This window comes from Phocoena sinus, chromosome 21, assembly GCF_008692025.1.
Source record: "Phocoena sinus isolate mPhoSin1 chromosome 21, mPhoSin1.pri, whole genome shotgun sequence".
Taxonomy (NCBI): Eukaryota; Metazoa; Chordata; class Mammalia; order Artiodactyla; family Phocoenidae; genus Phocoena; species Phocoena sinus.
In genome coordinates this window covers 32,201,772-32,227,836 of record NC_045783.1, presented here as the reverse complement: position 1 = coordinate 32,227,836, position 26,065 = coordinate 32,201,772, and the positions used below count along the sequence as shown (strand labels likewise).

General features: G+C 44.3%; 1 protein-coding gene across 1 annotated transcript in view; it reads left to right on the top strand.

The window, feature by feature from the left end:
* ZMAT4 (zinc finger matrin-type 4) overlaps positions 1-26,065 on the top strand; it is a 340,674-nt gene that overhangs the window by 76,590 nt on the left and 238,019 nt on the right. Inside the window, exon 2 of the mRNA XM_032618467.1 lies at positions 7,249-7,354. Within this exon, the coding sequence (XP_032474358.1) occupies positions 7,253-7,354 (102 nt within the window). The 5' untranslated portion in view covers positions 7,249-7,252. The remainder of the gene's footprint in view (positions 1-7,248; positions 7,355-26,065) is intronic.

The following is a 26,065-nucleotide window of genomic DNA, read 5'->3' as shown; positions in this document are numbered from 1 at the left end:
TGCATGTGGATAATCTATGGTGAGGGGCCTGGTCCGCCAGGTTCCTTGACCTGGGCGTCATCAGGAAGGGGGAGGCGGCATCCTATCAGCAGAAAGGGCTTCATCCCAAGAAACAGGGAACCCAAAGGTGCTTCAAGCTGGTTGTGTATCTGACATTCGTCCGGATCTCAGCCACTTCACGGAGGTTCCAGGTCCCCTGTCTGGCCACCTGGGGGTGTGCGGTGAATTAAAGGAGAACACGTTGGGTCTGTGGCCCCAAGAGCTGGGTTCGGGCATCACTTCATTTGTGCGCTCTAGACCCCCTTTCTCTCTCGGGTGCGATTTCGTGGAAGTCCAGCATGCTTCCATTTCTGGAGCACTTTCCGTGGTGGTTTTTGCCCAGGCTGCTTGGTCTGCTGCCATGGCAACCAGCCCTGGGTCCCCCACCTTCACATGGAGGGAGATGTGAAGGGACAAGACAGACCCAGCTCATCTGTGGGACTGTTGGTCCCTAGAGGCAGGGGTGGGGGTGAGGGGTCGCTGTGGAGATGTTTCCAAAGTCACGTGTTTGTCTCCAAATCTTTGTCTGCTGATGCCAGGAAGGCTCGCGGGGAAGGCGGTTTATGTGCCCCAGAAGGACAGTGGCAGGGCCTGAAAGGGGAAGGGAGCACAGATCAGGCCACAGACACAAGAACACCAAAAGCGGGCTCCAGTTCAGGGCCCTTTCGCACGTAGAATAAGAACTCAAAGGATCACAGAGAAGCAGACCAAGGCTTATTTGTTTTGCGCTGAAAATGGACCAGCCCCGATTCTCATAGCGTTCCTCCTTCTGAGTAGAACTTGATCCCCTCCAGTATTGGTAAGAACAAAATAGGAACCATTTCAGTAGTCTTTTTGATGTTAATAATTTTAATTTTAGAATGTGGCTGAATGTAAACGGCAGCAGGCTTCCTCCTGTCTGTTTCGAGGTCATAAACCAGGGGAAAGTTCGTTTTAATTGGTGGCATTTTCAGTCAACCATTCAGCTTGTCAAAATTGAAAGAGACAGAAGTCTAGCCTCTCCGCACGGGGCACTGTGGCCGTGGGAGTCCAGCCCTTTGCTGGGGTGGGCATGGGGCATAGAGTGGAGGGTCCCAGCCGGATGAAGAGGAGCCAGCCAGGCTAGGCAGAAGGGTGGACTGGTTTTGCAGGGTGTCAGGCCAAATGGGAGGGAAGTAGGTGCTGAATCTGAGGGTGAGTCAGGCTACCGATGTGCAGGCAGAACAGAGGTAAAAGGTACGGGAAGACTGTAGCACATCCCAGTTTGATTAGATAAACGCAGGTAAAAGCGTCTGGACCTTGAGGTCAGTTCCAGCTTCCAAGGTTCCACCTGGACAGTTGGGGCTCTCCAGGCCACAACATATGAGTTCTGGGCAGGATGTCTGCCCGACACTTTCATTTTCATATTTTTAATGCTGCTCCCTAGACGGGCGATAGGAGAACAGACTGAAAGGCTCACCGCGCTGAATTCCACCACAGGGAGGGAGCCAGGGTGAGGGCTGAGTGGATGGACACAGTCAGCCCCAGTTTGGTACCCGACTGCCACTTACAAACTTGTTACTCAATCCAAAGCCTTAGTTACTCATCCGGAAAATGAGGCTGATGACGCTACCTGCCTCTTGGAGGAACTGAATCAGGTGGTAAGGCCCTTAGCCCTAAGCCCGACTCAGGAGCGCCACTCAGTATGTTTATAGTAGTAAAATAAAATCTTCATTCCTTCTGGGTCTAGAGTTTTCACAAGAGTCAAACACTGTTGAGAGTACTTTTTAAAAAAAATTTTGGCCGCGCTGTGCAGCATGTGGGATCTTAGTTCCCCGACCAGGGATCGAGCCCATGCCCCATGCAGTGGAAGCGCGGAGTCCTAACCACCGGACTCCATGTTGGGAGTATTTGTAGATGCAGTCCCTGATACTGATGAGTTCACAAAGTCAGACAGAGTGGCAGTTTGGAAATGCAGAAATATGCCCCTAAGGGTAAGAGTAACTAACACTTTGGTTGAAATTGCCATGAGTCTTAAATCCTATTTTTAAAGGGCTAGTGAGGAGAGAGAGTGACTGAAGAGTAGGTTAGGTTATTAGACCTTATAGATGAACTTCGGAGGGAAAATGCCAAAATCTGTGACAGGATACCCAGCGGTGGGGATCACCAAGCCGAGGGCTTCTCTCTCCAAGGGATGGGAGCAGAGATGCCACCCTGGGGAGTGTGACAGCTGTGGCCACCGCAGGGCCACCACAGTGAGTGGCTATGGGTGCAGAGAACTGGTCTACACGCAGACTTTGGGTGGAGTGTGCTTTTCCTTTGCGTCCCCCCGGGGAGCAGTTCGCAGCGAGAAGAGCACACGTGGGCAAGAGAGAGGGTAGGGCGCAGTTCTCATCAAACTGCTCCATCTGCCAGTATTAGCACCTACCAACAACAAAAATAGAGTTTAAACATTCATGAAGTATGGGGTCTTCGCAAGCATAAGGCCTGATTATCAGCTGGCAGTGGAATCAGTAGATATAAGACTTTTTTTTTTTTTTTTGCGGTAAACATTTTTGGGAATGTTTACCCCATTTCACAAATGAGGAAAGCAGGGCTCAAGGAGGATATATAACTTGCTCAAAAACCTAGCTGACAAGTGACCAAACCTGGATTTGAACTAATGTCTTGTTTTTCTCTGAAGAGTCCCGCATGGGTTTTGGGATCTTTAAGTCAGAAGCTATTTTAGTATTATTAGAAGTGGAATGAATGAAGAATATTAATCTCAGCTCTGAAGCCTCAGGTTTCTTTGAATTTTCAGCCAGTGTTCCTGAAATCTGCTCTTGAGGAGCAGAAAGAAGCAGAAAGGAAGGCTTCACTTGAAGATCCTGAAAAATGCCATTCCTTTCATCTTGAGAAATGTGTTGGGACCTGGCTCTCCTGCTTCCATCTGGACCTTGAAGTGTGTGTACCCCTCCCTTTCTTGCATTTTGCTGGCTTTTCCCCTCATGTTGCATAATCCCAAATAAGCCCACCAGTGCCCTTCATATATATCTTCTTTTTTTTTTTTTTTTTTTGCGGTACGCAGGCCTCTCACTGCTGTGGCCTCTCCCGTTGCGGAGCACAGGCTCCGGACGCGCAGGCTCGGCGGCCATGGCTCAAGGGCCCACCCGCTCCGCGGCATGTGGGATCTTCCCGGACCGGGGCACGAACCCGTGTCCCCTGCATCGGCAGGCGGACTCTCAACCACTGTGCCACCAGCGAAGCCCCATACATATCTTCTTATACCTACTGATAGTAGGATTTTCTCCTGTGCCAGGGAAAAGAATTAGCTCCTGAGTTGGAACCCATTACTCTCCACTCCAATCTTGTCCATCCTTAAATTTCAACTCTTATAGAACCTCCTTGAAGAGTTCCCTATAATACCTCTTGTCTCTTCAAATCCTGTAGCACTTTTTACCAGCCAATTACACTTGCTGCCTGTATTTGGTGGGTATCTCTCTTCTCACTCAGTAGCTTATAAAGATTTGGAAGACAGGATCTGTGCCTTCCGTTATCCCGATGCCTCACACATAATAGATGCTCAGTAACCATTATTGAATGAACACAATCGCTCCCCTCCAGATTTTCTTTATTTATTATACTGAACTACACCTCTGAGTCTTACACTGTCACCTGTACACATTTAAATAGGTCTGTTGCTGTTTAGAGACCTAGGACAGCCAATGAGCATCTGATCATGTTCCCGTTCTAATACCGCCTCCAATTCTACTCTGGGCCTTTACTTTCCTACAATACAGGCAGCCCTTTCCTCTGTGAACACTGAAGAGTGATAGAGAGGTTATTCAAGTCTTCAGTGTTTGCTTTGGTTTGTGCCAGGGTGGGGAACAGTGAGAAAGCTTTCCTTCAGATCAGTTTCAAATTCAGGACATCAAACTGCTTCCCTTACTCTTGTCTCCCTCCTCACAATGCCCCAGTGCCTGGTCAGAGTTCAGTACAATCAGCATGTTCTTAGCGTTTGGGGGTGGGGGGGGTGGGGGCGTGTCACCACACATTGGCCCTGATGGACAGTGTGACTGACCAGTAAGGATCAGTGGCCCAGCCCCGTCTCAGCTCTAGCCGGTGATTCAGCACCATGGACAAGGTTAAGGAGAGACAGTCCAGTTTTCCTTTTTCTTCCCAGCTCTCCTGTACTTCTGAAGGCCAGTGAAGCTGGGAATCCTATTCTAAACAAGCTGGAGGACAGAAGCAAGTGGCAGTCTCCCCTCCTGGGAAGTCCGCTCTTTGAATCATAAATCAGACCCTCTGCTTGTCTAAAGTGACCTACACAGAAAGAGTTCTCTTTTCTTGGAGTAAAGGTCTCATGCACAGACCAGGCTGACACTTGTCCACTGATAGCCTCCCACTGGAATTTCACTTATTCAGGTATTCTACTCGGGCCGTGTCGATTTCAGAGGGGTCTTTATTACCATTGTACTGTATGTGGGCTTGTTCAAGTCAATATTCTTATATAAAACAGTGGAAAAAGCCAGAATATTCTCTTCTTCCTTTGAATTTTTTTTTTTTTTTTAGTATACACATTTTATATTCTGCCTTTAAAGCTATTTCTGCTGCACAGCTGCTTTACCGAGACTCAGACTCCTACGGCCCTGCTTGGTCCGACATGTACCTTGAATATCCTTTCACATTGTTTGATTTCTGCAGTCAGTTGTATAATGAGGAGGGAGTGTGCATTGAGTTTGGAGATTCCTATTAACCAGGTCACCCGTGAATCTATTTTCGTGCGTTTCTTTATTAGAAATAGCAGGGAACACGATAATATTTAAACACAACTACTTATAGGAGCTTGGCTTCAAAAATACACCTTACCAAGTTTTCTCTTCCCATTTGACATTTCAAAATGTTGTACTACATTTTCACATCATCAAAGCACCTCTTCTCCATTTGCACTCTCGGCTGTGAATACAGACCATTGCAAATGACAGTGGATGTTTTGGAGGGTCATTTGGATTTGTGACCCTCTGCTGACATATTTGGAGTGTTTCATTCTGCTCTTGGCATTGCCTTTGAAGATGGTCCATAAAAAGACAGGCACAGACCAAGATGATAAGGCAGGACAGGTGTTGGGAATAGATAGAAGAGAGCCATCTTCAATACTTGAGGGAGGGGATCTCATGAGAAAGGGGAGTAGAATTATTCTGTGTCGTTCCCAAAGAGAATCAATGAGTGAAATCTATAGGGGGACAGATTTTGAATCAACCTAAAAAGTACCTAAATACTAGAGCTGCCAGGCTCTCTGGAACAGGCTGCCGTGTGAGGTCGTGAGCCTCCAGGCACTGCAGGTGCTGTACTCCAAGTTGACCGGGCTGTCTGCCCGGAACGATCCTTCCAGAAATAACAGGTCCATTTCAGCTGTGAGAATCACTGCTCCTTACTCTCTGGCATTACTGTTGGGACTCAGGGCATTGGAAGCCATAGGTACTCTTGTCTCCTGGGAGCAGAAACTGTGAATCCTTTTGAACTGCTTAATACAAATGCCCTAACAGGCCAAGATAGCCAAAGATAAGGTAGAAAGTGAGTTTGGAGTTGTTGAGTCAGGCAGCCTTTTATTTCAGGCGGATAGTTTACTCTCATGACCCAGCTATTTAGATGATTTTTTTTTACATGCCTTAAAATGGACCACAATCCTTCATCTTGTTGCATTGATCAAGACTTGCCCAATATCTTACCACCATCGGGATGTCAGTAAAAGTGGGATAGTGATTCCCATTCAAATAAAAGGATCTTTACAGTTTATACAGTACCTTCTTCTAGATTTCTCCTTTTGATATGCCCCACAGTTCTCTAAGGAGGCCTGCAAAATGTTGTTTTCTCAACTTCTGTAGGGAGAGAACTGAGACCTAGAGGGTTTAGTGACTTACCATATCATGCAGCTTGCAGGTAGCGCTCGACCTGGGCTAGAGAGTGGGAATTGGGATCCGGGAAGCTGGACAGTATCTGTGGCCAGGCCAGACATCAGCAGTGTGACTCTGGACAGTTTCATGTGTACGGTGAGGGTTTTGGAGTAGGATGAACTCCAGGGTGCCCGCCCTACCCTGCTGTCTTGGCTTCTCAGGCCTCTTCGTACGCATGGCCTCTGGCACAGTCCTTACTCTTTGCTTGGCAGGTAGGAGGTAAGATGAAACAAATTTTTGGGTTAGAGAAAAGCATGCTGATGTGCTGGTGTGTGTTTCCAGGGTGGTGACATTACATTTCAGCTGCTGTAAGACACCTCTGTGTCAGCTCACTTTCACAAGCTTGAGAACTTTGGCTGTATTTTGGTTTGGGGTTTGGAATTTGAGGATATGTTTGTTTACCTTTGTGGGCTCACTTGCGGTGTGGAGCGGTGGAAGTGGCCTTTGTGAATTTCCTCTACCCTACATGTAGAAGAGTCAGCAGGAATCACGAGGGCTCCTCCCTTTACGAGGCGTAGACTTGCAAAGAAAGTGATACTTTAGTCTGATTTTACTTTTTAACTAAGTAAAGCTATTGAATTCAAAAGTCAATTTGATATTGCTTATGTCTTTTTACAAAACTAACCTGTTTCCATGTACTGCAAAAGCAATCCATGTTCACTGTAGAAAATGTAAAAATAAGGAAAATTACGTGATTACCTATAATCTCCCAAAGATAACTGCTATTAACATTTTGTTAAAATTTCCTGGAATGGTTTTCTGCACACCTATACATGTTTTAAAAGAAATTAGTATAATATTGTACGTACTGATTTGTAAACCTTTGTTGTTAATGGTCAACTTTTTCCTATTTTACTAAATATTTTCTTAAAGGATTTGATCGGAGTTTGGATTTGAGGGCCATGTAGTATTCTAGTGTATGGCTGTATCAAAATTTCATGTAACCTATTTCCTACTGTTGGCTATATTGGGTGCTTACAATATTTTGCTAATATGAATTTTTGAAGATGTCTTTTCACATAAATCCATGACAATACAGTAGATGTAGGTCTGATTTGTCAAACAAAGAAAACTAAAGCTGGATTTCAGTTTTTCGGGGTGTCAGCCATGCTGTTGAGCATTTATGAGGAAATGGTCACCTATACGCTTACTAAGGTCGATTGACATGGTCACCCCAAAGGTTTGGGGAGATCTCCCCCCCGTCACCATTACTGGATCTGGTACCCGGGCTCCTGGCTTCTTCACACACTTAGTGTCCTGCTTAAAAACCAAAGCAGTGGATTCATCTTGTCTTCTTCTTCTTTTGATTCTCTTTTAGCCTGATGAAGTCCTCCGATATCGATCAGGATTTATTTACAGACAGTTACTGCAAGGTGTGCAGCGCACAGCTGATATCGGAATCTCAGCGCGTGGCCCACTACGAGGTAAGAACAGCTTCTCCCACTTCGTGTGTTCAAATGGAAGCAAGAGTAGCCTGGGTCAAGGCTGTGGGACTTGAGGGTGCTGCTTTCTGGACCTGGGGCAGAACTTGAGAAGCACAGGGCTTGAGCCAGAGAGTCTGAGATCAGGCCAGGACAAATGTGCATGCATGGGGTTGGAGAGAGCGCTGGGGATGTCACTCTCAGGCCCCTGGCTGTTCCCCAAATTCTGCTTTGTTCTTTGTCTCTCAGCCCCTGGGGACCCAGTGGGCTTTCTCTACTTGTTAAATCTGTCATTGCTCATCCCCGAAGTTCCTTTCAGGGACACAGCCCAGGTTTCATTAGTGCCAGCTTCTCTTTCCTTCTCTGACCCTGAAGAAAAGCTCAGAGGCCCTTTCTTCATCACTGGAGGGAAACACAGCAGCATCAGTGGTTCAGCACCAAATTCCTCCCACCTTCTGGCTGCTTCACCCCAAAAGTGTTTATTAGCAAGAGGACATCCGCCCGCAGGGTGATGCCCAAGTTTTAAGGCCCAGATACTCTTGAAGGACATAATTCATTGGCTTTGGCTTTTTAGGATGGAAGTTCAAATGGCTGCTTTTTGATCTTTTATTGGGAAGAGAGGATGAGAGGAGAGAGGTCGACCAGTTTCTGAGGAGGGAATGGCGGGGGGGCACGCGTGGAGAAAAGGGGAGCCTGGGCCCCCAGATGCTTCTCAGGGCCGTTAGCTTTGTAAGAGAACATATACCAGCGAGAACATGAGCTTTCAAGGGCAGTAATTTGTAAGTAATTTTAGCTTGGAGGGCTTAGCCAGCAATTTTCTTTTTGTCTGACAAATGCCAGTTGTCACTGTCACTCACCAAACTCCTTGAGCCTCAGACTCCTCCGCACACGAGGAAAATAATAATAATCACATGCACGCACACACCGAGCGACGCGTTCGTCGGACCATGTGTTGTCCTCGGGGTTTTGTGGTGACCAGAGAGACCCCTCGACATAGCATTTGTGAAAACACTTCGGAAGCTGTACAGTGCGGCAAACGTGCAAAATTACGTCACTGCTCATTATTAACTCCGTGGCGTCAATATTTGGATGAAGGCAAAGCAAATTTGCTCTTCAGAGAAAACTTTTAAACATCAGCCTCTGTGAAAAAAGTCAGCATGTTCTTTTGTCAGTAGGCAACTGAGTGGAAGAGGAAGGGAGTGTGGATGCAGAAGAGTGATCAAAACGGAAGATAGCCATCTTTTGAAATTAAGAATTTCTAAATTCTGTACATGTTGCTTTGTAAACACATATGGTTTTTATTAATTCCATTTCCCCAGTGAAGGAAAATCAGGCAATTTGTCCCTGCTCTGAAATTCCACAGCCTCCTATTATGTTCTCCCTCTATTAGACTTTTGGGGTTCCATTTTTAGTCACCTTACTAGATTCTTGAGGCCAGAAAGAGAGTTTTATTCATTTGATCTTCCATAATTTCTGGGACAGCATGTGCACATCAGAGCCGTTCAGTGAGGTTTTGTTTACAAAAATAGCCTGGTGACACTGTCCAAACACTGCTTTGTCGTTACCTGAGCTAGAAGAGTAATGTCAGAAAATCGAAAACAACAAAAAATATTTTGTAAAGGAAAAACATCTTAGCTGCTCAGGTACGGGTTCAGTTATTTGAACTCAAATCTTCCTGTTACCACACTGTACCAGCTGTGGCATAACTTACTTGTTTAGAGGATGTGTTAAGATTTGTTGCGTGTAGCATAGATGAGAGGGAGAAGAGAACGCAATCACAACAGATCTGCAGTTAACCCAGTTACATAGCATCAGAACAACATGAAATGTGTTCCTGTTAACCAGGGATGGGAACTCTGGGCGAGGGTTCATCCCCTGCTTCCAGGTAGAGGTGGGTACTTGCTTCCGGGGAAATACACATGCAGAGCTGCTGCGGGTGCGGAAAGGGTATAGCTGGGACTGAGCGCACTTTGTGAGGTCTCTGGTCTTCTAGCTTCGGTGGGAAACGTTCTTCATCTCTAGGAGGATGGATCCTATCAGATGATCTCAAAGGCCATCTGAGAACAGATATTTTCATGCCATTCATCCCTCCCCCCCCCCACACCCCTTCTGCTGAAATTGCATGTAGAGTGGGTCTCTGTGAGTCCTGTTGCCAAAATTTGACCACTGTACACCGGGGCCGGATTAAATCTTGGAGACAGAGTTTTGGGGGAAGTAGAAAGAAATAGTTTTATTGCTTTGCCCGGCAAAGGGGGCCTAATGCCCTCAAGACTGTGTGTCCCACCCTGGTGCGGGTAGTGAGGGGTCTTACAGTGTTCAAGGAGCAGGGCGTGGTGAGCACATGGACATTCTTCTGATTGGTCGGTGGTGAGGTAACGGGGAGTCGGCATCATCAGCCTTCTGGTTCCAGCCCGTCTGGGGTCTGTGTATTTGTGGGCAGGACACAGTTAACTTCTCCCACCTGCTGAGGTTTCAGTATCTGCAAAACAGCTCGAAGGACATGGTTCAGAATATTATTTATAGTCCTGGAGGAAGAACTAAAGGTCCTTGACTTTGTTTAATGGTTAAAGCATTATTATTTGTCTTGCTTGACTATTTTCCTTTCTTTCTGCATTTTCTCACTCCTCTGACTAAATTTATTCTTTGACTAACATTCTCCTACAGACAAAGAGGCAGGCGGAGGACATGGGTGGGTGTCCATTCTGGGAAAGTCTCAGAGGGTCCAGCTCTGTTACGGTCCCAAATCCCAGTCAGTTCATTGAACATGTGGCTACAGTTATTCTCAGTGCTCTTTGCTTGAGTATGATTTTACTCTCAGTTTGACCAGATCATATTCCCAGCCTCCCTACAGGGCAAATCAGTGGGAATCTTCGGTGTATCTCCTGCATGCCCAGCGCCCAACACTATCAGTGTTTGATATTGCAGGCGGTTCTGGGTTATGTGAGCCTCTAAGAGGCTCATAAACTTCCTTGGAAAGGAAAAGCCATGGATAGTTCAGTGTGGTATCTACGTGTGTGTTCCCGAGAACAGGCTCTGTAGATTCTGCTCCTAAAAAGAGGCCGATCTAACTTGATATAAACAGAGTGTGCATCCTTCTGCCCATTTGACTGTCTGATGTATATGCTATGTTGTGCTGTTAATTTTTTAGATCTTTGCATATTCCAAATTCAAAAGAGTGAGTCATCACCGAGAGCTATTATGGTCCAGAGAGATTTGTGGGGATGACGTGAATTTTCGAGGTTTCAGTGGATGGGTTAAATTTAGAGGTTACTAGAATAAGAAGCCTTGGAATCTCCAAGGAGGCTGGCCTGGCTGGACTGGAAGATTTGTGTTGGAGAAGAGAGGCTGGCAGCACCTACAGGTAGGGTGGGATCAAGGGGTAAGGAAAGGGGAGTCTGGACTCCTGTGAGGCTCTTAAGTGTTTGAGAGTGTAAAAAATAATTGTGCATTTCTGAGTGACAGCCCATCGATGGTGGTCAAGATGTATTGTTGGGAAAAGAACAGCTCTTGATATGACTTTTGCCAAGAGACTAACATGCCAGTCTGCTGAAGTAGGAGGAAAAGAAACAAAGCAGACGTGTAATGGCTAATAGCTTCATGTCCCATTTAAAAGCCTGAGCCTTTGTACAGGAGGATACAACCTAATATATGTCTAATGGACCAAACCCTTCCATGCTATACTTTTAAGATCTCTTTTTACATATGAAGTCCTGGGCTGAAAAACGGGGGAAACATAAAGACATTATTGTTTTTCTTACTTGCTAAGCATTAATAACATGTAATGTTTCAGTGGAAAATATAATTCGATGTCTCTGCTCACTGGTTGAATTGTCTGAATCAATACAACAAGTAGACACAGACACAGAGGGGAAGAGAAAGCTTTCCAATGAACATGCCTGAATGTTACAGAGGTTAGAACCTGTTTCCCATTGAGGCCATGAGGGAAGGGCTGCTTTTCTAAATGTAGGAAGAAGAAGATTGCAAGACTATGAGAACTGAAACCAAAAGGACAGAAAGATTATTTTCTGGAGTAAAACTAAAGGAAGAAGATGAATGATCATATCTAGCAGGAGAGGAAAAACCTCTTGTTAGGCAAACCCAAGGGAGCCAGCCATCAACGTGCCAGCCCCGATGCCTTGCCCGTTTTGTGAACCCTAATACCCTTGTGTTACTTTGCCATCCGTGTAATTAATCACTGCTTGTGAAATCCATGTCTCAGAGGCACCTCCGAACAAGATTGCAAGCTTCATGAGGGCAGGCCAGAGCCATGCACTGTATTTCTCATTTATTTCCACAGCTTGGCCCCTGGTTGTTGCTCATGGGTACTTCGAGGGTGATGAAGAGGTTGCGGTGGGGATTGGCAGAGGGAAGCAGTGGGGCAGGTGTAATGGAAGCGTTCATGGGTGCACCAGAATACGCGATGGTGTACGTTCGGAGTCGCTCTATACTCTCGGAGCAGCCTTCAATGTAGAGGCAACAGTTCTGCAGTTATAGGAAAGGCGGTTCTCTAAACTGATGGGGAACTCTTCAGACATCTCTGAATCTTGTAGTAATGTCAGTCCTGGCAAGTGAACCCTATCAGTCCCCCCGGGAATGTCAGAATCTAGCGGCAGGTGCATTGGGTCTGCAGGGGCATGCTGAAACGGATTTTTCAGTTTCACCTGTTTTGATGTCATTCCAACAGAACTCTGCCTTCCTTAGCTTCTGGTTAAAGTGGGCAATAGCTGAAGGGCACTCTCTTAGTCTCTATAGGTCCAATAGTGAATGGGGCATAAGTGTTTCCTGGGTAGAGACAACAAGGTAAACATGAGCTCTCCAGTATATGCTGATTCGTGTCTTGACTTTTTGGTGTTACCAATGCCTTTATCGCCTTCTCCCCCTTAGTCCCTCACACCTTCTTCTCCACTTTGCTTCTTCCTTTTGGTAATTGCCTGAGTAAGCATGCAAGCTGGACAACTCCTGGCATATGTGTGAGAGTTGGGGGTCAATGTTGTGTTGTGTTTCTGCATCAGTCCTGCCAGGTACCACGCTAACTGGACTTGAATATCGTCTGGGCTCACTATCCTCACACCATTCGCATCTCTCCTGGGTACCACTGGTGATGTGCTCCTGGAGATGCAAGTACTAACTGTGTGAGGACAACAAAGGATCTTTATCGCAGGGTCCTGTGGGGATGCCTCCTTTGCATTGTACACTGAGATTTGCTGTTTTAGTCTCTTCAGATCTCTTATAGTCATGACATGCTTAATTTCTCCCAGATGCTCTTACTGCAATTATTGGTGCGTCTGCCCAGGCTAAAGCAACTCTTACTACCTTTCCTCGTGTCCCTGATTGCCTGATACTCTCAATGTCTGTTTCTTGACCTATTCATGAAGACTCTTGAGCTTCTGTGAAATTTGTTCCTATTCTTATGTTTTTCTATTGTTTATTCCAGCAGGTCTGGCCAGTTTACCTTTTATCACTTATTATTAGTTAATACAGTTTACCTTGGGGACCACCAACACTCACAGCCCACTTTCCGCCTGAGATTGATTTAAGGTTTGGAGACTATTCAAGGCTTTTCTAATTCCAGATCATAACAGCTTTAGTAATACAATTCTCTCAGTAATATAGAAGGCTTCTGATTTGTTTCCTTTCAGAAAGCTCCTCATGTCATAACCATACAATGTTTCCCAGACATAATTTCAAGGCTGTTTATTATATTGCTTCCTCACTTCTGTGCCTCTATCTTTTAGTTTCATCGTGGCTACCTTGAGGTTATCTAAAAGCGGGTGGAAAGACCCATCCTTAACCTGATTTTTGCCAAAGGCCTGAGTCGCAACGTGCGACTGAGAAATCTCACGGGGTCTCCAATACACAATGTCTTTTAAAATGCCAGAGAGCCAACGAGAGAAGGGGCAAGATGGGGTAGGGAATCAAGAGGTACAAACTACGATGTATAAAATAAATAAGCTACAAGGATATATTGTACAGCACAGGGAATAGAGCCAATATTTTATAAAAGCTATAAATGGAGTATGATCTATAAAAATTTGGGATCACTATGTTGTACACCTGAAACTAATATAATATTTTAAATCAACTGTACTTCAATTAAAAAAAAGTTTAAAAATGACATCTCTTTGAGGTGACCAGAAGCAATTAGCAAATGACTTTTCCAACTCTCTGAGTCTCAAATTTCAGAAATAGCTTTTTATTTTGCTTATGTCTATTTGCTAGTGTGTCAGCTACACATCATAGTTCCTGTAGTTCTTTGATACTTTTATAAAAAACCTAGCTGAACGTCAGCAACAGGCAACTAGGTAACATCTATCCAAGCAATCTGTTTTCCATCCTCTTCTAGTTTTCTTAGAATTTTAACCACTTCCTCGTGCAGAACCATCCATTTCTAGCACCATAAGCTCTGGAGGCAGGTCTGCCCTCCGGGGTATTATAGGCAGTAGCTTTGCCAATATTTTGTCAGTGTATATATCCCGGATCTGCTGTATCTGTACCCTCCCCACCTAACTCTCCACCTGCTAAGCCAATGCCAAGTATTTGGTGTCTTGTTATGGGAGAACCCCCATTTCTATCTTAGACAAGGTAGGCTAACTGCAGTCGCAAAAATCTCAGCTTCTTAGAAATAAACATTTCTTTACTGCCTGCGTTATAGCCCATTGTGGGTTAGCGGAGGGGGTTTTGTACCATGTAATTATTTAGGACAAAAGTTGACAGAGGCTCCACTGTCTTTGCTCCTGACAAAGATGACAGAGCCATCAGCTGCTCTGAGTATCAAAGTCCAGCTGACATTTGAGGGACCGATGGGCGACGTGGGTGACTATGCAGGACATTTTAGGGGCCAGGTCTGCAAGTGACAGCACCGTATTCACCCACATTCTGCTGACCAGACCTCAGGCCTGTGTTTTCTTCTGACTGCATGAGAAGCTGGGCAACCAATGTGGCTTAGCTGGGTTCCCTGGAAGAAAATGGAGCCGGTTTGGTGAACATACAACACTGCCTCTGTGCACTGCATGTGTGTGACACCAGAGGGACATCGTGGGTGCTGTGGGTTCGCTGGGGATGGAGGGGGGCACGTGGAGAAGAAAGAGGAAGAGAGGAAAGACTGTACATCCCCAAGGGCGTGCTCTTGACAAACAAACATGTAAAAAACAACTCTGGGGAACTTCCCTGGTGGCGCAGTGGTGAAGAATCCGCCTGCCAATTCAGGGGACACGGGTTCGAGCCCTGGTCCGGGAAGATCCCACGTGCCATGGAGCAACTAAGCCCGTGCGCCACAACTACTGAGCCTGCGCTCTAGAGTCCGTGTGCCACAACTACTGAGCCTACGCACTAGAGCCCGTGAGCCACAACTACTGAAGCCCGCGCGCCTAGAGCCCGTGCTCCGCAGCAAGAGAAACCACTGCGATGAGAAGCCCGCGCACCGCGATGAAGAGTAGCCCCCGCTCGGCGCAACTAGAGAAAAGCCCACGTGCAGCAACAAAGGCCCAATGCAGCCAAAAATAAATAAATAAATGTATTAAAAACAAACAGACAACTCTGGCAGTCACGTGTCTGGGGGTCCCTGTGAAGTGGATGCCTATTTCATTTCCATGATGTGTGGAAAACTGAATCCAACACGTGTTGTTTGTCTGATACAAAGAAATACAATGCTATCAAATGAGGATTTTCTTTCCACCTCCTCTGACTTAATTGGTCAAGCCCAGAGATTTTCCATTTGGAATTTAGAGACTGTGTTCTGAGCGGCATGTCTAATTGGGAGGATCCCCCTCTACTCTGCCTTTTTGGGCCCCGCCATCCGGTCTCCCAGGCTCTGAGCTCTGGGGGGCCCAGGTGATGAGCAGCTTGCCTACCCCACCCTCAGGGGCTCTCCATCTGTGGGCAGAAGCTGGGGATCTGTCCTTGGTATCTCAGCATCTTCTAAAGATGGATGTTTGCGAGAAATTTCTCTTTGCTCTCCCTTATAAGAAAAGGTGTTCTTCTGCTTGAGAGGCTGCTTTATCACAGCCCTTTGACTCTGATCTACTTTCCTGCTTTGCTTTATCCACCAGATTTATGGCCACATCCAGCAACAGGGTTTTGTGTGCACATTTATTGTGCTTACTTTACCTCTAGATGTTATTATTTTCTTTCCCCTGTTTTAATTTAAATCTGTACCTCTCAATTATTTATTTCATCCTTTTGCGTTAGAGGTGGATGGATTTTGATATGTCTTCTTAAAGCCTTTGAAGAAAAGAGCGGGGGATAAACATATCAATATTTAATCTTTTTAACATTTTATTCGTTTTTTTTTGACGAGGGGGTAAATTTATATGACTCAAAATTCAAAAAGGGTGGAAGAGTGTATAATGTGAAAATTCTTCCACTTATTCCTGTTTCTCAGCTACCCAGTTCTTCTCAGAAGAATCCTGGGTGACCGATTTTCTTTGAAATGATCTATGCATATCGATGCAGCTTAATTTAAAAAAAAAATTCTATTAGAGTAGTGTTGATTTACAACGTTGTGTTACTTTCTGCTGAACAGCAAAGTGTAACAGTTATACATATATCCACTCTTATTTAGTTTCTTTTCCCATATAGCTCATTACAAAGTATGGAGTAGAGTTCCCTGTGCTGTACGGTAGGTCCTGATTAGTTACCTATTTTATATATAGTAGTGTGAATGTCAGTCGCAATTTCCCAGTTTATCCCTCCCCACCACCACTTTCCCCCCGGTAACCATAAGTTTGTTTTCTACATCTATGACTCTATTTCTGTTTTGTAAATAAGTCCATTTGTACCATTTTTTTTAGAGTCCATATATAAGCGATATCATATGATTTTTGTCTTTCTCTGTCTGACTTACTTCACCCAGTGTGACAATCTCTAGGTCCACCCATGTTGCTACAACTTAATTTTTCCTTTTCTCTACTTTTCACAAACGGCAGCAAGCTAGACCCTCCACTTGTTGTTTGTTTTCATTGTGGCTTAGATTCTCATGATATGAATGTGTCACAGCTTGTAAAGAAAAATTTACTGAACTGACTGATGATTCCTTGGCAGGTTTGATAAAACTCGGGTAGCAGGAAGATTCTCCCTGTGAACCCGTTTCGTGACGCACAGGTCAGTTACTTTTCAGATCCTGGCTCCTACCGAATGGTTACTGACAGTGACAATTTTTCTTCCAGTTTTCCGTTCCCGGCATTGCCTTGAAAGCATCCGCGTTTCCGACTTCTGAGTCATTGAGCCATGTGGGCTTGTTGATTTTTTTTAAGAAGATGCTAGCAGACGGGAATATTGAAGGCTAACGACCTAAGGAAGTGGGTTGGAGTGTTGCTGTGAGCTGTGGTGTCTTGCCCACGTTTCTTCGGATGCTTGGAGAAGATGTGAGGGCATCATATTTCCCTCCCTCTCTGTGATTTGAGCATTTAATTCGTTTCTTTAGGCTTTTACTAAGATGCTTTAATTTTGAGTGGAATGTTTCTAGCTTTGAATTCCATCCCTTTCCCTGAGGGTCATACATAAGGCATAACTGTACCTACTCAGGCAGGATCCCTACCACCTTCAATTGCCCCCTCCTGCCTGCATCCCCCTTCTCCCTGACCCATCCTTCAGGTTTCCTGGCCTCTGGGCACATCTGTGCCACCACGATGCCAGCTGCTGGGAAGGCTCTCCTGTCCACACACTCTACTGACTCAACTATAGAAACTATCCCGCCCTCACCTTGAAAAACCTACAGACAGTTGGAAAGTTTTAGATTTTACTGAGAAAATAGGAAAAATAGAGCAAAACTCTCTTTTTTCTGTCCCCAGTATTCCTCCTTCTGCTCCGGCCTTGCAGTCCCAGATGTTGCCTTTGACTTGGGGTGTTTCTCCACCTTCCGGTTCCAGAATCCAACCCATCCCTGTTTTCATTAATTCCATGCAGCTCTTGACTTACTGGAAGCTAACCTCTCCAGATTTGGCCCCAAATGATACCTCTCATCTTACTCCCCAGTTTTCTGTGGCCCTAAAGCAGCCCCTGTGTTTAACCTGGGGAATTCTATGGGATTCCGTCACTTACTTTAAAGCAGCATCTTCTTTTTCCACCTCATGGAAACATTCATACTCCTTCTCAGCCCACCTGCTAAATTCCCCAGTTTGTATCTGTGGAGTGAGTTCACTCAGTTTATTCTCAGAGCAGGCAGAGTTTGCTTGAGGTAGGGAAAGAGCTTCCAGTGTTCTCAAGGTCAAAGGCCTGGGTTGTAAGTATAATCCTAGCGGCGTCACTTCACCCGTCCAGAATTTAGTTTCCCCCTTCGGTACTCTGAGAAGGTTAGGGGTCTTCTTTCTTTTACCCCCATTCCTTACACCCATCTCCCCTGCATCTGCACAGGTAACCATTTTATTAGGGTCGACATATTTTTTATTTGTATATGGTCTTTGAAATGTATGTTGCTTTGTGGGCATGTATATTTTATTTATTTATTTTTAAAACTATTTTTTATTGGAGTATAGTTGCTTTACACTGTTGTGTTAGTTTCTGCTGTACAGTGAAGTGAATCAGTTATACGTATACACATATCGTCACATTTTAAAGTTCCTTCCCATTTATGTCACCACAGAGCACTGAGTAGAGTTCCCTGTGCTCTACAGTTGGTCCTTATTAGTTATCTATTTTATACATAATAGTGTGTATGTCAATCCCAATCTCCCAGTTCATCCCACTCCCCCTTCCCTCTTTTGTATCCATACATTTGCTGTCTACATCTGTGTCTCTATTTCTGCTTTGTGAATAAATTCATCTGCACCATTTTTATAGATTCCACGTATAAGTGACATTATACTGTATTTGTTTTTCTCTTTCTGACTTACTCTGTATGACAGTCTCTAGGTCCACCCACACCTCTGCAAATGGCCCTATTTCGTTCCTTTTTTATGGCTGAGTACTATTCCATTGTATGTATGTACCACGTCTTCTTTATCCATTCTTCTGTCGATGAGCATTTAGGTTGCTTCCATGTCCTGGCTATTGTGAATAGTGCTGCAGTGAACATTGGAGTGCATGTGTCTTTTTGAATTACAGTTTTCTCCAGGTATATACATGTATATTTAAAATAATTTTTATTCTAGTATAGTTTTAGATTTACAGAAAAAGTTGCAAATGTAATATGGAATGTTTTGGTGTACCCTGACCCCATCTCCCCTACTGTTAACATCTTGAGTTACTGTGGTACATTTGTCACAGCTAAGGATCCCGGATTGCTGCATTATTATGATCATTATATAATGTACAAAGCCCGCTCTTTATTCCTTTTTCTGTTCCAGGATCCTGTCCAGGATTCCACGTTACATTTAGTCATCCAGTGTCCTTAGGCTCCTCTAGACTGTGCCCGTTTCTCTGGCTTTCTTTGTTTTTGATGACCTTGATAATTTTAAGGATTATTGGTCAGGTGCTTAGTAGAATGACAGTCTGTGGAGATTTGTTTGCTGATTTTCTCATGATTAGACTGGGTTTATGGGTTTCTGGTGGGGAAGATCCCAGAGGTGAAGTGTTTTCTCATCACATCCTATCAAGGGTCCTGTCATCAACCGGTTGGGTCGCTGGTGATGGTGACCTTGATCTCCTGGATCTAGGTAGTGTTCTCAGGTTTCTCCACTGCAGATTTATTCTCCTCCTTTTCTGTATTGCAGTCTTTGGAAGGAATTCATTAGGCACGTCTTTTTTTTTTTTTTTAGCCATGTCTTTTTAATGGCATTGTGATGTGAGTTTCATTCTTGCTATTTCATTCAGCAGGATGTTTCTGAGAATCATCCATGTTCCTATGTGTATGTCTAATCTCTTTCTTCTACCTCCTGCTCAACATTCCACAGTGAGCAGCTATCATATTTTGACTGTCTCATTCCTTCAGGGATGGATACTTAGGTTTCTTCTGGCCCCCCATGAACACAAACAATGCTGGACAAACAACCTGAACCATGTTTCCTAAAGGACCTGTGTGGGCATTTTTCTGAGATGGACATACAGGCAAGAGGGGACCTTGTGCCTCATAAGCCCTGTTATCACTTACTTTGACTGAGCCTTGATCAGAAGGGCGTGATGGTTCCCATAGCCACATCTCTGCCAATAACTGGCTTTATCCAGCTTCTCATTTTTTCCTAATCTATTTGCTATGTGATAGCTTTGTCCTTTGAAATTGCATTTCTCAAATTATTATAAAGTTTGAACAACTTTTTTCGTATACTTACTAACCCTTTTGCTGATTTCTGTTCATATTCTCTGACAATTTTTCTGTCAGTATTCTTGTATTTTTCTTTTTGATTTCCTCGTATATTCCTTCTTGAGTTTAGACACTGGAAATACCTTCTCCCATTCAGTCATCATCTTATTAGGTCTGCTCGTGATGTCCTTTGTTTATTTTATTTATTAAGCTTGTTAATTTTTAAAAAATTAATTAATTTATTTTTGGCTGTGTTGGGTCTTCCTTGCTGCACACGGCTTTCTCTAGTTGTGGCGAGCGGGGGCTACTCTTTGTTGTGTTGCGTGGGCTTCTCATTACAGTGGCTTTTCTTATTGCGGAGCACGAGCTCTAGGCATGTGGGCTTCCGTAGTTGTGGCATGCGGGCTCAGTAGTTGTGGCTTGTGGGCTCTAGAGAGCAGGCTCAGTAGTTGTGGTGCACAGGCTTAGTTGCCTGGGATCTTCCCAGACCAGGGCTCAAACCCGTGTCCCCTGCATTGGCAGGCGGATTCTTAACCGCTGTGCCACCAGGGAATTCCCAAGCTAGTTAACTTTTATGTGATACATTTAATAAACTTTCTGCCTTACGGTTTCTTTAAGAAGTTCTTCCCATTGATTGATCACAAAGACATTGAGTATCCCAGCTCCTATTAATATGACATTTCTGTTTTTGACATTCATGTCTTTAACTCTGTTTGGAGTCTACCTTTGTATATTGTATAAGGTAGGAGTCAATATGGTGAACCACTTGTCCTACCACCATGTACAGTCCTTTTTTTCTCCATAATTTGTGGTGCCACCTTTACTATATGTTCATTTTCCACATGTACTTGCCTCCAAATCAGACCTTTCTATTCTGCTCTGTGATTCTGTCTATCCGGGCCAGTCCGTACTGTATTTAGTTACTATCCCTTGGTGTCATGTCTTAATAGCTGAGAGTGACAAGTCACATCTCTTTCCTCTGCCACTGCAGAGCTGTCTTGGTTAGTTATGCAGTGTCCAATTGTGTTGTTCATATACATGCTTGAATAACCGCACGAACTCAGTTGAAATTTTGATTGGAATTCCACCAGATTTCAGAATGAATTTAAACAGTGTTGATATCTTTACAGTATCAAGTCATTTTACCTTAAAGCAAGGATATCTATCCATTTATTCAATTTTAAACCCATTTTTACATTAAAATTTCAGAGAAATATAACTTAATAAACATATAACCTATGAGCACATATACAACTGTATAATTTAGTTCTTGACGTTATTTATTGTTTTCCATTCATTGGCTAAGGTTTAGTCGTTCCTCTTCAACTAAATTGGAATTGTGTTGAGGACCAAGGGTCATGCTTTTAATTTCTTTTTTCCCTCGTCACTGTCCTGCAACCTAGAGGGTCTTAATGAATACCACTCTGGGGAGTGTTTTTCTTTTTGTTAATTGATATCCAGGATAAACACCCTATGCAAGGTTATTTTTTCTGGCTTCTTCCTTTACAGTTTTGGTCTTTTATTCTCCCTCTTTACTGATTTGCTTGCCTTTTCCCTCTGGTTCCCTTGTTTCCTCCCCTGGGTGAAAATGCCTAATGTGGCCCTTGTCACAGTAGGGTTTATCGAGTGAGGCTGGGCACTTTTTTTGCAGTGTGGTGCATTTCCCCTAGGGACGAACAGTGTCACTTAAAACTCATCTGTGTCCTTGGTGCTGTGTGACCACCTAGAGGGGTGGGATAGGGAGAGTGGGAGGGAGACGCAAGAGGGAGGAGATATGGGGACATATGTATATGTATAGCTGATTCACTTTTTTATACAGCAGAAACTAACACCCCATTATGAAGCAATTATACTCCAGTAAAGATGTTTTAAAAAATAATACATTCCAAAAAAAAAACACCTCGGCTCTGTCAATAAGTCGAGGTGAGTTTTCGGCTTTACACAGCTTCATTGCCAACCATTAGAAAGATGTTAACATTTATTGCCAAGCTTAAATACCCTTACAAGCCAAAATATGCAATCCTTTCCCCCCCCAATCCTTAAGCTGCATTTTCATTACCACATCTTCTTTACAAAGTGCTCTAACATTCTTTATGGAAACTTTTATTGTTTTAGGTGCTCCCATGGTAGTCTTCTTTGATCTAAAGAAAAAACCATTTTATTTGTGTAAAAGAAAGTCATAGTAGATCCTCCTTATTTTGTTAGTGACACGTCTAACCCCTGCCCAGTTGGCCGTTTTGCTTCGTGTCTCCTTTTCAATCTATATGATGACCCAGAAATGTGATTTGACTTGCACCCTATCCAAATCCATATAATACATTTATATGATAATGAAGTTCTCCATGTTGAAAAGCGGCTTTAATCTGTGTCAGTGTGCAAAGAATTCGTCAAGTTATTTGGCTTAGGAACTGCGTGTAGTGAGAAATAATTCAAAGCTGGATAAAAACGCATGGTGTCCCTTGGCTCTGGTACTTTAAAAACCCAGATGCCTTTGGAATGGCTTGGCATGCCTCAGATGAGACATGGGTGTGTGGTGTTTATGTGCTGATTTTGTTGAGGCAGAAACAAAGTTTGGAAGTTAATCTGATGTCACTGGGCTTGTACGACATTTAGAAATTTTCTTGAAATGTTTTCTGGGTGAAGGAATAAGAAGTGATGTTTACTACATTAGCATCTTAGAGACCAAAATGTGTTTGCCCAGGAAAGCAGTCTTGTAGCTAAAATATTAATGTGACAGAGTTACACGTTCTCTGTTTAATAAAAATGAAGGGCCACTCCGGGTGGTAAGGACCAGGGCTGTCCTTTCAGTCTCTGGAAGACGTGAAACACCGAGTGCATAACTGGTTTCACCCCCGCTTAGCCCGCCCAACGTTGTAGGGTTGACTCCAGAATTCAAGAGGGTCTTGTCCTCTGGAAACATTCATCTGGGAAACTGCAAGTCTCTTAGGCTTGTTTTTGTGACAACGGTGGACAGAAGGCACACTGGTTTGTGTTCTGATATTTAGGTCAGACAAGTAGTGTGGGATTTAAGAGGTGGCTGACTCACTGCAATTTCTGAACATTTTCTTCTAAGTCTGGAGCCTGGTGATGAACCCCCTGATGTTTGCCTGCATTTATGCTCCCAACATAGTTTTTGAATATCTACACTGTGTAAATGCACCATAATCAATTCCATTTTCCTCCTCTTCGGGGATCCCTAGATGAAAAAGACAAAGCTCTTGCCCTCACTTGGATAGAGCGGAAATGACGCCCGTACAAATGAGAAGGTGTAAGGAGCACTAGGGAGTCGCAGGTGTGTGTTATGCATCTCAGAGATTTAGGGTGACTTGGTTAGAAAGAAGATTCAGTTGGGCTTCTTCTTCTCTATTTAATGAAGTGTGAAAATTAAAAAACTTCCTGTGTCTTTTCTGTGGACTAGATTTGTACATATAATATATTTAATAATTAAAAGGGGGAAATATGGTTGCTTAATAGAAGAACAAAGCCCTGACTATGGCAGCACATCTCTGAAAATTAAGGTCACTCAAAGTCACATTCAGGGAACCTTGCTTTTCTGTCCTTGGATACTTGTCATGTGTGTGATCATGAGGAAGTACATATCCATGTCTTTAGGAAATAAAGTCAATTCAAATGCCCTGAATTAAAAAAAAAAAAAAAAAAAAAAGAAAGAAAGAAACAAAGCAAAACCCTGACAGTGATGCTCTGTGTCTGCTTCCCTGGAGGTTGAGGTTTGTAGCTCTGAGATTCCAGGGAGTGTTGACACACTGTTGACTGAACTGTCCGGAGGCAAGACGTTTAGTGTTCCTCACATTTGGTACATGGATGTAATCTTGAGACTCTACAAATTCTTTTACTTTTCAAAAATTTTTTAATAATCATTTTTAGTGCATCTATTTCGGTGGGTATAAAGATGAACCATTTCCCTTTTCTGTGTTAATAAAAGATATTTTTATGGAATAAGAGTTTAGATCATTAAATTACTGTTTCTCAGACAGGAGTCATCAGATCCTGAAGAATTTTGTTCTTGTGGACACTTGAGAATTTCTTCTTTTACTTGTGTTTGAGACACATTGCATCTTAGAGCCCACTCTTCGATTACTCTTTTGGGGGCTTAATAATTTTAAATTGCCTTTGTGTCAATGATCTCCAGAATTGGTGAGCCAATGATTTAGATTATTAAGATGATCACTAGATTGATGGATTTAACAATTGATTTTGCCTATTTTCCAAGTATGTTGTTGGTGTTTTTAAATTTTTCTTTTATACTTTAACATTTTGATTAGCTGACTTTCTTTTGTGTATTCAAATTGAAAATCACTTAGGGACTTCCCTGGTGGCGCAGTGGTTAAGAATCTGCCTGCCAATTCAGGGGACGCAGGTTCGATCCCTGGGCCGGGAAGATCCCACCTGCCGTGGAGCTACTAAGCCCATGCGCCACAGCTACTGAGCCCACGCGCCTAGAGCTTGTGCTGCGCAACAAGCCACCGCAATGAGAAGCCCGTGCACTGCAATGAAGAGTAGCCCCAGCTCGTGGCAACTAGAGAAAGGCCGTGAGCAGCAGCGAAGATCCAACGCAGCCAAAAATAAATAAATAAGTTTATTTTTAAAAAAAAACCAAACTGCTTAGGAGAGCCTTCAGAGACCTCGGGAGGAAGCTCCAATAGTGAAGGGAACAGAGCTGTGAATTTGGAATAAAGAAAAAAACACTTTGTTTCCATTCTTTTCTGACTCTGTTTCTCTCTTTCCCCTAGATACGTCTCTGCCCATATATAAGAGAGAGAGAGAAACAGAAACAGTGTTTGATGATCTGTTTTCTCTCATCTATCTATCTATCATCTATCTATCTATCTATCTATCTATCTATCATCATCTATCATCTATCGAGGGACAGAAACAGACAGACACAGAAAGGGAGAAGCTAGACTAGATGGTAACAAAGGTAATTGAGCCAACTGAAGAGAGTTTGGTTTGAGAAAAATCCTTCGAAATGGTAGAAACAGTTTAGAAACACGGAGTGGGGAAGGAGGTATGGGGTAGAGGTGGTCTGTGCACTAAGGTGCCTCTAATTTTAGCCGCTATTTTATTCACTGATAAAACACTGTGTTGGCCCAGGATGGAGCCCTAGGAAGTAAAGTTGCGGAATAGCAGCCAGGCGGTAAAGATAAGGGAAAATTAACCTCGGCAGAGGGCTGCCTTGGTAGCGCAAGTACGAATTACCTTCTTTGTCAATGAAGGTTTCCTGTCAGAGCCAAGAGAAGCTGGGAGGGATTGGGGCTACGAGGAACATCCACAGGCGCCTCTGTGGCTCTAAAACAGCCTAGATTTATGCCGCGTGTGGAAACTCAAGGCGGCTCTTCCAGGTAGAATCAGTCAGGTATAGAGTTGTTGATTGGTTTCTAAGTGTTCTCTTCTGCTTTTCAGCAACGTCTTTTTTCAGATAGTTGCAACAGGGCTTGAGAAATAAGATGTCCTGCCCTCTGTGGGTTCTCATGCATGAACAGGTGGGGACCAGGACCTCGGAACCGAGCCCTACAGGTTGGCAAGACCACACCCACTGTGGGGCTGGATGAATATTTGCCAGGGGAGAAGAAGGAGGAGAACAGCGGAAAGTTCTTTCTGAGATGTGTGTGGGGCATTACATTGCAGATCAGGTCTCTGAGCGGAGCTGCCCCAGTCAGAGGAGGCAGGGGAACGAGCCACGGGCAGATCCCTCAACCTGTTGTAGAACCCCCTTCCCAGGTGGTAGCTGAGCCCTCCTGTCTCCCTGCTCTGAAACTGAGGGGGGCATTCGGGACTGGGGAGGGGGAGAAAGGCTTGGACCACTGACACTTTCCCTTAGGAGCTCACCCAAGGGACCTGACAGTCTTCCTCACATCCTTGCCTGTTTCCCACCTGGCTCACCCCTTGGAGGGCTTTGGCGTGGACTTCGGGGTCTTAGTCTGTGTCCCAAGGCTGCCTGTTCTCGTGTAGTTGCCACAGACCCGTCTCACCATGGAGGATGCTGCAGGTGAAAAGTGTGGGCTGGCCGACCACTCCCTGCCTGATATGCTTCCCTACCCAAGCTCTTCTTGATGGCAACACTTCCATTCACCGAGGGCCAGGCATTGTGCCAATCTTCATATGCATCATCTCATATCGTTGTTTTCTTTTTTAAACACTAAGGCTGGTTTTTTGGTTGTTTTTGTCGTCGTTGTTTATTTATTTATTTATTTGGCTGTGCCGGGTCTTAGTTGCAGCACGTGGGACCTAGTTTCCCGACCAGGGATCGAACCCCGGGCCCCCTGCATTGGGAGCCTGGAGTCTTAACCACCGGACCACCAGGGAAGTCCCTCGTATTGTTCTTTTAAGGACTATCAAGTGGCAGGCATGGCGATTTTTCCCTAGTCCTTTGAGGAAATTGCAGTTCAGAGAGGTTAGGTAATTTGCCCAGGTGCAGCACCTGGACTCTGTCATGTAGGAAATTCCCCAAATACCACCTTCTTTGGTCCTGTCACGCTCTCCTTTCTCTGTCTGAGAAAAGTCAGGTGACAATTCAGTTG